At 43.6% G+C, this 12719-nt stretch overlaps 1 protein-coding gene across 7 annotated transcripts in view; it reads left to right on the top strand.

Moving 5' to 3' along the window:
• The first annotated feature begins 5939 nt into the window (after positions 1-5939).
• UVSSA (UV stimulated scaffold protein A) overlaps positions 5940-12719 on the top strand; it is a 45410-nt gene continuing 38630 nt past the window's right edge. For 5 of the 7 annotated variants that reach the window (XR_009933258.1, XR_009933260.1, XR_009933259.1 and 2 more), the window contains exons 1-4: positions 5953-6182; positions 6418-6748; positions 10082-10202; positions 11333-11764. Coding sequence is in view for 3 of the 7 variants with exons in the window: in XM_062494119.1 (XP_062350103.1) it covers positions 6085-6182; positions 6418-6748; positions 10082-10202; positions 11333-11764 (982 nt within the window). In the remaining 4 variants the exon portion in view is untranslated. The other 2 variants (XM_062494120.1, XM_062494121.1) reach the window with 2 other exon arrangements.

A 12719-nucleotide genomic window follows, 5' to 3' on the forward strand; every position in this document is an offset into this window, starting at 1 on the left:
GAAATAAATCGAGTTCATGGTGTGTGTAATTCACCAGGAGCGCTTGTGGTGAAGAATGGCAAAGTTCAGAGCCTTATAATGTCAATTTTTACTCTTATCTGCAAAAAAACCTCAAAACTACATAAAGTGTCGGTATAAATTTCATTTTTATTCTCATTTGAAAATGTACTTATCTGAAAAGTATATTTCTCATATCTCTGTGAGCTTAACTAATATTTTTTTTCTAAAAAAATAAGGTATAGCTTTAGGGGTCTGGAGGGGGGGGGGGCTTTGGTTGGTTTTGGTTTTGGGTATTTTGGGGTTTTTTTTATTAAATAAATATAGCACTTTCTAAATAGATGTAGAACTTTTCCCCTCAGCAGTCAGGAGGCTGTGACTCTCAGGGGCTGTGCCTCTCGTGGCCACGCAGGAATGTGGTGACAAAGGCAATGACAGAGGCTCTCACAGTCACCCAGCTCAGACCAGTGCTGGCCGTGCAGTTTCCTCTACTATCCCCATAAATATACCTTGTCCACTTGAAACTACTGGCTGCTAGTTTTGTTTACATTTCAAAAAAAAATTAACGCCATACTTCACTAGAATTCAGGTTCCATGAGCTGGAGCAGAACTGGATGTCGAGAATATCAAGAGAATTTTTTGTGCAGTTCACTGAGCAATGTTCACCACAAATATTGCTTTTTCAGTATTTGATATAATTTTACCACTATGACTTCTTTAAAGAGGAAAAGTAGGAATGATTCACTTAAAAGGCTGAAACACAGAATGGGGCGGCTGCATGAGTTCCAGCGCTGAGGTCACCCTGTAGGAGGTGCTGCAGCTCAAGGGATGGGATCATATGTGTTGGCTGTACCTACAAGGCTCATTCCGAGCTGTACTGAGGTTCAATTGGCTAAAAAATTGTGAAACATTTAGGAATCCTTGTAGTGCAAAATATAAAAGAATGTTGGTCACTGGAACTGTCGTGGCGCACTTGCTGCATAAACTGAGAGCATGCAAAGGGGTCCAAATACATGAAATATGAACAAGTATTTTCCCATTCTGCTCCAACTTGGGTATTGAGACACAGAAGGGCAATACACCTCCTTAAAGGCATAAATAAAAAGCTACAGACACTTCACATGACTTGCTACCTTCTGCTTTTCAAGATACTTTCTTCTTCCTTTTAGTTACACTTCAACATTTCCTTTCCTCTCAACTGTGGTCTTTGCACTCTGTTTTTGTTCCAACTACTTCATAATCTCAAGCCAGGGACTTTCCTCCTAGTTGCAGAAGCCAACCAGTATAAATAATCTCTTCATAGAGACAAAGCATTCTTTTATCATAACAGTGAAAGAAATTCCTTGGAAAAGCTCATTTTGATCCACGAGTCTTTCTTGCTCACTGCAAATAAAAGTTTGGGCACTGTCCTGGTACTGAGGGGATTTGGATGGAGGGCTGAGGACTCGGTCCTGTGAGCAAGTGATTGCAGTGTCACTGTGGGTCCAAACTGCCTGGTGCATGAACAGGACACAGGAATCTCCTGTGGCAAACCCCAGAGCAGCCGGTGCTTGTGCAGTGGTGTGCAAGACACACACAGACCCAGCACCCATCCCTGTCTGGAGCACTTCCTCATCAGGAATGGCCTTCACTCCCCTTTATCTGGAGGCAGCCCTGCAGCTTTTAGCAGCTTCAGAGCAGCCCTCTCCTTTCCACATCCTTGGAAGAAAAAGAAAAAAGGAGTTAATTTGGGTATCTGAGCCACAGCTCCATGTAGTCTCTCAGTTTGAGAAGCCAGCTTGAAAGACTGCAGCTGTACTCCAGCCTAAGGCTTCCCAAGGATGGGACAGCTCAGGCAGACAGAGCTTCTGAACGGTGCCATCAGTGGGCCAATGTGACACCCAAAGCAGTCTCTTCAGCTTGTCTAAGAAATTTCTGCTAACACCAAATGTTTGAAAGCAGTATTTACACACATAGTATTTACACCCTGTCTCTGTATGATTTAGCATTGGAGGGTCTTCATGCAGAAATTGGGCTGGATTTCCTCTTTTGGTAGCCTTGAAGGTCTTCTTTTCCTCTGCAGTCTCTTACATGTTAACAACCTTCAAGCTGCTCCTTTTCTGCACCATCTGATCTGAGTCCTGCCTTAAAGGCTGGTATCCCCCTGACCCCCAAAGGAACCCCTGGGCAGTGCAGTGGGGTGTGCCTTGGTCTTTTTGGGGTGCATTCATGTAGAAATGTTAGCTTCTGGTGTGGATATATATTGTCTAACACATGAAATTGCTCATTAAGCTCAACTTTGAGTCTGCAAAGATATTCCAGGGAAGAAAAAAACTATTTACTCACATTGATACTAATCAAGTGTGCCCACATTGTTGTGCAGTTTCAGGAATTGCTGTAGGATATTTTTTTTTAATTATTCTGGACATGAATGCAATATATGTGTATGAAGATGCTCCTTGAGTTAACGATGGTTCTCTTACAGCTATTGCTGCTCCATTCAACTCACAAGTGGATATTTAATTAGTGATTTAGGCCACACAGTGCAGGTTCATCCATCTCCTCCTATGACAGAATTATAAAACGTTACAGTAGACTGAAGTGTTGTCACAGTCACTATTTCAAATAATTAGAGGAGGTCACCAAGTACCTTTGGCCTTGCATTATTGATGATTTAATGAATAGGCTATTTCCCCTTTGAGAACATCTGTTTAAATATAGTCTTTACCCCTTACAAAGTAGGTCAGAGCTTTGAAATATCTGTCACCCTTTTGCTCAACTCAGCATCTATTCAGCTCACATAGAAGGTAATTTTCTTTACAACCCAATTGGCACAAACCCTGACAATTTAATATAAGTGTTTATCATGTTTCTGTATCTTCAGACCTGAAACAAAAGTTATTTTAACTCCAAATTATTTGTAGGGAAGCCTTTCTTTGCCCAAGTTCCATTTTGGCAGGGAAAGAAATCCTCCTTTTCAATTTCATGACATTAAGCTGAATATAGCTATCTTAAAAGTTCAAGAGGGTTTCTTTCTGACTGACATTCTCCTTTATTGCAAAGCTGGAAACAACCCTTGGCAAAGAATCATCTAGTAAAATGGTGGAACTGTCTCCTACTGAGATGTTTCTTTTATAATAGAAACTAAACCAGATTTAGTTTTATTTAGTATTGCACAAAGTCTGAAATAATCCTTCCTAGAGCCATCAGTTTGACCTTTTAAATTTGTGATGGAACAAATAGTTCTTCTTTAATGTAAGAACATGGAAATCATTGTCAGTGGACAAAATTCTGGAGTTTTTCTTTGCCTGTGTATTTGGCCAAAGGTACTGGGCCAAGTGAAAATGACCTCTGGAAGGACCAACTGGTCTTGTCTGGAGATCCTTTCCTGCAGGAGAACATTCCCATTGCAAATGCCTCCTGCCAACAATGATAGTATTGGGTATTCTGGAGAGGTGGTGGACAGGACAGTGTTTCTGGAAGAGTCTGTGCTCCCTCAAGCTATCACTCATTTCAGAGCACTCACAAAATGTCACCACGTTGCTCCTGCTGATGTCTCAGTACAGAGGTAAGAAATGCAACTCCTTGATTCAAACCATATAACATGAAGCTACAGACCCAGGCTTTGCTGAAACCAGGTGTAAACAAAAAAAAACATTGAACTCTGAGGCTCTGAAGGGATATCAACTGGTGTTCAGCTCTACCTCTGCATTCCACAGTGTTCTGAGTTCCCCTCCATGGAACAGCCCAGACCAGCTAGGGAAAATCAATGCGGGTGCAGAGGTTTGTGACTTTGGCAGCTGAATTAATTTTTCAGTGCTCAGCCTCTCTTCAGGCTTTTATCAGGCTGGTCCAGATTAAGAGAGTATGGAAATGATTGAATGGTGGATATTTGCCATGTTCATTAAAAAACAGAAAGGAAAAGGAGACTCAGCAACTTAAGCCAACACAATTTTATGTAATTGTCTTTGATTTTAATAAAAAAATAAATAGCCTGGCTCTCACTGGGGTTTGCCTAAGGGACTACTATGAATGAGTTACATAACTCAGCACTCATTCATTCATTCATCAACTGATTCTTTGCAAAACCATATGGCTCCTTGAAGGGATTTCTTTAAACATTATGCAAAAGTATGAAATCAGTGCCTTTGTAGATGCTAAGTCTGTTGCTTGAGGCTCATTTTGAAATTCTGTTTCCAGACAGCACAGCAATTCTCCTTTTGCAAGTCATACCCTAACAGAAAGCAGTTGTTCTGGCACTTTCAATCAAGTGAAGAAAAGAAATAGATATAAACAGTGGAAGAGTAAACTGATCTAAATTTTAAAGATGAGCTGTGCCGCTCTGCATGACTTTCTCATGGAAATGCACTGTGCTTCATGGAAGGCAATGGGGAAAGGATAAACTTTATCAAAAAGTAGGATGTCATTGGTTTCATGCATTGAGTCAGAAATAGCAGAGCCACTGTAAAATGCATGTATTCATTCACTGCAGTAAATCTGGTTGATGACGTGAGTCCATTTCTAGTGAAAATTGTTCAATGCCATTTTTCCTGATCACAGGAGCCAGCAGACACAGCTGCAACACCAACCCACACCGATCACTTCCAACATGTGCCTTAACTGTGGATTAATGGAAATACCTGTCAATCAGCTGACAACATCTTACAACAGCAACAGATATTTTAGACCTCTTCCTACTTTAGGATGGTCAGAGCTGGCCCCTGCAAGGTCTTGTTTATTCCCAATGGTTAAGCAGCAGTTTCACTTGTAATTGAGCACCCAGGTTCTGCCAGCAGTGAATCCGGGGCAGTCCCACAATGTCCCATAACTGAGCCAGACCTGTTGGGAGTAGTGCACAAGGACACTTTAGTGATGGTGCAGCAGCATCCAGCCTTGGGCCCCTCATGACAAGAAGGCCCCTGAGGGGCTGGAGCATGTCCAGAGATCAGCACAATGGCTGTGAGCTCCAATGGATGGAGCACGATGGCTGTGAGCTCCCATGGATGGAGGACAATGGCTGTGAGCTCCCATGGATGGAGGACAATGGCTGTGAGCTCCAATGGATGGAGCATGATAGCTGTGAGCTCCAATGGATGGAGCACGATGGCTGTGAGCTCCAGTGGATGGAGCACGATGGCTGTGAGCTCTAATGGATGGAGCACAGAGGCTGTGAGCTCCAATGGATGGAGCACGATGGCTGTGAGCTCCAATGGATGGAGCACAGAGGCTGTGAGGGGCAGCTGAGGGGGCTGAGGGGCTCAGCCTGGAGGAGGCTCAGCGGGGGCTTCTGGTGCCAAGGAGGGGATCGGGCTCTGCTCCCAGGCAAACAGCGACAGGGCCAGAGCACAGTTTTAAGGCGCACCAGGAGAAGTTTAGGTTGGACATCAAGAGGAATTTCTTCACAGAAGGGGTGCTTGGAAGGCCCTGCCCAGGGAGCTGGCAGTCACCGTGCTGGAGGCGTTTAAGGTGCTGTTTGGTTGGTGTCGATGATCTCGGAGGTGTAATTGACTGTGTAACTGTAATTGATAAGCAGGGGCGCTGTGTGCCGGCCACTCGCCACTCCAGGTGGGCTCAGCCCTGCGGACAACGAAGGTTAAAGATCTCACACAAAACCGGGGCGCGGCTCCTTTAAGGCTTCGCCCGCCTTTCCCCAGCCGCGCTTCCGGTTGCCGGTAGGTCACGTGGGAGGCGCCGTGCGGAAGCCGGGGGGGGGGGGGGGGGGGGCGGTGGTAGGTGCCGGGAGGGGGTGGTGGAGGAAGGTACCACCCGCCGCGAGGGGGGGAGCTGCACCCCAAAGGGGCTGGGCTCACAGGAGAGCGCGGTTTCACGTCGGGGGCGTGGCACCTCGGTGCTCGGTGGGCGGGGCTATATGTGGGTGTGGTCCCGAAGGGCGTGATCACCTATGGGGCGCGGTCCGCCCTAAAGGGCGTGGTCCACACAAGAGGCGGGGTTTCCTCAGAGGCGGGGCCCCGCCCAGGGCCGGAAGATGGCGCAGCCCAGTTGCGGCCGGGCCCGTTGGCGCTGGTGGTTCCCGGCTGGGGCTTCCCCGGCTTGAGGGACCTTCGGGGCCGGTGTCCCGGCAGCTCCGGTGTCTCGGTGCCGGCGGAGATGGACCAGCGCCTGGCTGAGCTGGTGGAAGAGCTCACCACCTCGGGGGAGCCGCGGCTGGAACCCGGCAGGATGAAGGAGCTGAAGAAGATCTGCAGGTACGGCCGGAGGGAGGGACGGAGCCGGGCCCCGCTTGTTGTCCTCAGGCCGGCAGTCCCGGGCGGAGCTGCCCCGAGCGCGTTCATGGGGCCTGCTTTGGGGACTGGTGCTGCCAGCACAGACGCTGCTCACTTAAAATTTAAAATAAATTATATTACCAAGTGTACGATTTTACGTGCTGAGCCTCTTACTAAGTATCTTCCCCTCCTTTTTGTTGGTGTTCTCCGTGTTCAGGTCGTCGGAGGAGCACATCAGCCACGCCTACCACCTGCTGGTGACGCGGCTCCAAGAGGAGCACGCCGAGATGCGCTTCTCCGCCTTCCAGGTGGTGCAGGAGTTGTTCGCCAGGTCCCACCAGTTCAGGACGCTGCTTATCTCCAACTTCCAGGAGTTCCTGGAGCTCACGGTGGGCATAGACCACGAGCAGCCGCTTCCCCCGCCCAAGGAGGTGGCGCAGAAGCTGAGGAGAGCGGCCATCAAGGCAGTGCAGGACTGGCACGAGAAGTACGGGGAGGCCTACAAGCAGCTTTCCCTGGGATACCACTTCCTAAAGCAGAACAAGAAGGTACTCTGTGCTTCTACTCCTCTCTGTGGTATTAGGTGATGATCACCAGGAGATGTTCAAAGTAAGGCAACCAATAAATGTGGAAAAAAAAAAAAAAGTCTGTGCAAAATGACTTTACCTGTAGGAGACCTCCTGTTGAGTGTGATCTTTGGCAAACAGACCCCAGGTTTTCTGATCGCCTTGCACTACTGTAGGTTTTAGAAACCCCAGTCTTGTACACATATCTGGGCTCTGCCTTTTTCAGCGTGCAAGTATTGCTCACCAGCTGGCTTTCACCCTCTGATTCTTGGCTGGAGCCCCAAGGTTTAGCTCTTTTGGGAAGGGCAATAATGGTCATGCCTTAAACTGAGGATAAACAGCTATTAAATCTTCCTCTGCCAGTTTAAACTAGCCTGATTTCTGTACCGAATTGCCCAGTTCTAGGTCCCCTTTGCTGTACAATTTTGCAAGTGTATGTGCCTGCCACCCTCAGGTGCAGTGTTACTGTGCCAGAAAAGAGATTTTGCGAAAGAGAAATTTCATGTAAACCTTAGCTTTTAGATGTCACTTGGAGTTACTGTGTTTGGAACATTCTGCTGCTTTAGTCTGTCTTCTGAGGTGCAACAGTGAAATTTGAAACACTATTCTAGCATTCACATTAGCTACAATGATAATAACAGGCTTTCAGTAAACATACTGATTTTCTTTCTCTTCAGAAAGACAGATTCAGATTCCTAACAGTAGATGAAAAGCCTTTGTGGTATGTGATGTATTTCTGTCGATCTGATTTTCATAGTAAGCTAATGGTGTTCCCTACTGAACTGTGCTGTGCTGTTCTTTTTATACAGATTTTGGCATCTGCTCACAAAAGATGATTGTCTTTGAACTAATAATTTTTTATCTTACTTAAGAAAGGAAGAAAACTAAATGACAGTCATGAGGAGAAGTGCAAGACTGAGACAAGGGGGCTTTAATGTGTTTCACCCAGTTGAACACAAGTGTACAGCAACTCTGCTGGAGTTTGGCAGGTCTGTCTGTGCTCCGATGATCAGTGGCCCCAGTAACAACTGGGGGATCCCTCTCCATGTTTTGATACGAGCTGTGCTTTTATACAGAGCTGCTGAATTTGAATTCCTCTAAAAGCATTAATACTAATAGAAAGAATCTCAGGTAGTTTGGTAACTCTTGTACTTAAAGACTTGATATGAGCCAACTGGCCTTTTGACAGCTTCATACTTGAAGTGTGAGAAGCAGCCAGAAATTTTCAGGAGGCATTTTCTGCTTTTTTGTAGTAAAATCAGCTGTTGAGTTTTACAGGTTTGGCACAGTAGTATAGGGCAACTTGGTTGGAGTGTTAGCTCTGTATGTGGTCTGTGGTTGGGTTTTGGTTGTTTTTTTCTTAATGATCACCAAAATCACTTTATAAATACTCAGAAGAGGATAACTGCTTCTCTTTTAGAGTGTAAAGCTAGACAGCTCCCCTGTCTTTTAATGTTAATAAGTCAATAGTAGTAGGTACCAAGCAGGTGCTTCTATAAGTATTTGACTTCAAGAGCAAATAATGCTTCAGTATACATGAATGTAATTATTTTTAAACTCCTGCATCAAAGTTAAGAAGAAAAGGGGGGAGAAAAGTCACATATTTCTAAATGTTTGCATTTTTGGGCACACGACTCATATTGCAGTATCTTTGTATCTGAGGAATGCATGGATGGAATTACAGAACAGGATTTCAAACAGATCCATGCAGGGTATAGTACTGCTGCATTCCTGTATTTTCACAAAAGCTGCAGTAATTGTCTCAGCCTGCTGCTTAGCATCCTTTCAGTCAAGCAGTTTTTGCCCCACATACATTCAGTTCCCTAATTGCAGACCAGCAGTAAAAGGCTTCAAGGTCCTTTTGGTACAGAGAATGGGAAAGAATGGGCAAATGACTGCACTGTGGTAAGTACTTTGGCATGAGGCAGAAGTTGTGCTTTAGGAAGCTGTAGCTGTGTCTGGTTTTCTGTGCAGTCCAGCCTGACTGCCAGCAAATGGTGGCTGTAATTCCTGGGTCCTGTATCTTTGCTCTGCTTTTGTGGGCAGTGTTGCTCTTTGGGTGGATGTATTTCTCCTAGTTTTGTGTGGGGTAGCTGTGCAAAACAGTAGGAAAATCAGGTCCTGAAAGCCAAGAGAGCTCACTCTAGTGATTTGCATGATGCAGCAGGTTGTGAAACCACATCTTTTTCCTTGCGCCCACCCGTGCCCTACTAAAAAAACCAGCTTGGCAAGTGTGCCTGTTTCCTAAACTGATAGAGACCCTCCATGCCAGTTTCTTGGACAGCTGTTAGATAAAAACTCCAAAACTTTGTTGTAAGTTATTGAGAGCCTCTACTGGATGCTGACATGCTTGACAATTTAACAGTGGCAAGAATGACAAACCTTCAGTGAGTGCTTGTGATGGAGAAATTGCACCAGAAAGTCTGTGGGCTGCAAAATCAGCAAATTGCTGGCTTGCTCAGTGCTCAGCATTGTCTCTCTGGCAGTTCATAAAAGTTGTATGGTAGCAATCCAAGGAAATACTGTGTTTTTCAAAAGGGTTTCCTTATGCATTAGTGCAATCAAGCCTCCCTTCTTTAAAACAGGAGTGATTTTTTTTTTTGTAAATCCTTTGAAGACCAAACTAAAAACCCAAAATACTGCTAATATTTTAAGAAACAGCATTTTGAGTTGTTCAGATTAATGTTTATAATTCAGCTATAAGGAAGTGAGACTGAGTGTTTCTTCCCCCTCAATATCAAAATCTAGCAGTGTAATTGAAAATCACAAATTCGGGCTTTCTTAATAAATTTGAGGGTCTTCTCTTTTGCTTTCCTTTCTTACAAAGTTGTTTTGTAACTTACATATATATATACTTGTTGTTATAGTGCTTACAAATTTTCCTCAGTTTCCTGGTGGGCCTGGTGTGATATTTTCATGTAATCTTAATATCTACTCTGCATCTTCTCTGCATGTACTCTGCTCATTCTCCCTAACTCCTTGTCTCCAGTGCTGTGACAGAAGTCTCCCAAAGCCCAGTTTGCTCCTGCACTCTGGATGTGAAAATCTAAGGGGTTTGGTTTTTAACCTTTTGATTTCCTTTTGGAAGCCGTTGGTTCTCAACAGTCCTTTATTATTAGTAGGAATAAAAACTCTGTTCACAATTGCTGTAGTTATTGATTCAAGGGGGGAAAGAGATAAAAGGAAATGCTGCTGAGCTTCTGGCTCATCGCTGATGTTACAGGATTTTTCACCACAGATAAGGATCTTAGGAAATGGATTTTCTATGTATTTTTTACGAGGAGTGTTACACTTTTTTCTTAATTTCCTCCTTAGGTGGATTTTCAAGATGTGCATGCCAGAACTGTGGCTGAAAGGAGGAGGGAAGAGGAGAAGCAAAAACGACTGGAGAACATTTACAAAGAAAAAGTCAAAAGAACTGAAAAAGAAATGGAAGGTTGGTTGTCAAAGGAAGGTAGTTCATTTTTGTTGGGTTTTTTTTTGTTTGTTTGTTTGTTTTAACAGTAATCTTTTTCAAGGTTATCTAAAATTAATTCTGAGAGAATAACTATTCAGGTAATAGCTGTGCACAGAAAGCTGGAATCCTGCATTTGTAGGAGCTCAACCCTCCTTCTCTCTCACCTGGAGAATATCAAGGGAAAGACGTGACTGTGTGAGTTCAGTAGGAAGAGATGGAAAAGAAAATGTTTTCAAGTCAAGATCTGATTCAGTAAAGTATGAGTGCATCACCCCAAGCAATCAAATCATGAGACGTTTTGGAGTTAGTGACTTAATTTCTGTTAGGCACAGACTTCCCAGTGCTGTGTTGGCTGATGGCTTTACTTGTATTATATATACAGGGACTGTGTTCCAGGCAATGGTCTGCACAGGAATCCTGGATGCAGTGTAGGATAACTGTGAAAAGTGTGACAGTGCAGCTGGAAGATGTAACTGAGGCTTGAGTCTCTGAGCAATATATGCATAGCAGACACATTTCTGTCACCCCAAACAACAGAGATAGTAAGTGTATTATGCTGCAGTTACAAAGGGTTATTTAATTTAATTACTTTGGTGTGTGTAACGCATGCAATTTATACTGCATGCTGGAAATGTTTTCATGCACAACAGTGGAATTTTAAAGAAATTCAGCTTTCTTGAATTGATTTGTATCAGAAGCATCTTTTTGAGTAATAGCATTCATTCATGGCTATTCCTGCACACAGCTATAAAATTCATGGCTGTAAAATGTATACCCACCAACATCACTAAGAATATCTCATTGAACCTTGATGTCCTTCAAGGTCTATGAAGCACTTTAGTCATCTTTACATACTGGTATTTTAGATAAGGAAAGGAGGAGCCCTGATTCTACATGCCTGGCTCAGGAAATTCTAGATTTCCTGCTTAGGTATTGTCACTTTTATAAGGGCAATTTCTGCAGAAGAGGAAGATTTGTATGGCTCAGTCATCACTGGATAAATTGATTCCCCCTTTGGCAGTCATATTTGTTTTGCACCTCTGTCTGCTCTGGAGACATTAACATTTTCCTGTCTCTAACAATTTTATAAAACAATTGTGTCTTGATAGAAATGTCCCAAGAGATTGCTGATACACTGACAGAGATGGAAAACTGTTTCCAGCTTCTGATGCCAGATCCCTTCAATTTTGGGATGAATGACATTGACCCGGAACTCAGCAAACAAACGTCTGCTAATGAGGCTGGACCTGCATCCCCCTTATCCTCCCAGGGGGAAGTTAACCCATCCTATTTGGGGTGCATGGATGATGAACAGCCATGCTGCAGCAAGGACATTCTTCCTGTTTCTCAGTGTGTTACACCTGATGGAACCAAAGAGATAGATGAGAAGCCTGAGCAAAAAGAGCTGGATGGAGGAACATGCTCGGACATTCAGCACAGTGGCCCTCCTTTCGATGATGATGATGATGAGTACCAGACTTTTGTTAGGAACCATGGGCTTATTTCACATAAATATACTCTAGACCTTGAAATCTCCACAGGTACCTGGAAAAACTTTTGACATATAGCTGGAGGCAGCCTTTTTCTGAAGTGGTTTGTGGCATTGTTTTTTTCTGTTAGTTGCTGGGTTTACTGGACACTTTTGCTTTGAGATTCCTGGATGGCACTTTGATTTTTTTTTTTTTAATTTATATTTTTCTGTTTCTGGTTCCTCTAGTAACTGTTCTTAGTTGTTTTGGGTGTGTGATTAGCAGAGTTCATCAATTATCTAAGACTGAACTTTTGTAGTAGTTGTTGCAAGGCCATTATAGCACTGCATAGTATCTATAATGAATCTCCTGTGTTTAAAAAAAATCTGTTTCTCAAATACAGTTTTCTCTTTGCTATTCAGCTCTTTCTCTCTGTAGCTGGGGAATAAGCTGCTAGTTAAAACCCTTACAGTTCAGTGTTTCTGAAATTTTTTCCATGCAAGGAAGTAAGTAGTTTTGCTAGCAAGTGATTACATCTTTTTTTTGCATGGCTTTGCTAGTATGAATTACCTGTAGTAAAATCAGGATGGTTTGTGTTTTGGAAGTCTCTTACAATTCCTGTCCTAAGGGAATTCCATGTACAGACAGTAAGGGTGGTATCTGCTTCTCTGTTTGCTGACAACAGTGGGTGAAAAGTATAATTTTTACTTGGATAAAGGCATACTTGGCTTCTTTGGCAATTAAGTCCCTGATACTATCAGGGTAGGGATTATTTTGTATTGAATATGAAGAAATTGGTACAATAAGGCCCAGTTCATTTGAATTTGGGACAAGATGCAATGTAAATAGTAAGACTGAACTTGTCTGTGGTTTATTTGGTGATTCCTTAGTAACGGTGACTTAACCAATCTTTCTGGCATACTGGACTTAACACTTTTTTCATATTTAGATTTTTTGGATGTGTGGGTAGTAATACAATAATTACTACTGAACAGAGAAGCATTCTGATGTTTGTAGCTTTCCCTGA

The sequence above is a fragment of the Cinclus cinclus genome, chromosome 5, assembly GCF_963662255.1.
Source record: "Cinclus cinclus chromosome 5, bCinCin1.1, whole genome shotgun sequence".
Lineage (NCBI taxonomy): Eukaryota > Metazoa > Chordata > Aves > Passeriformes > Cinclidae > Cinclus > Cinclus cinclus.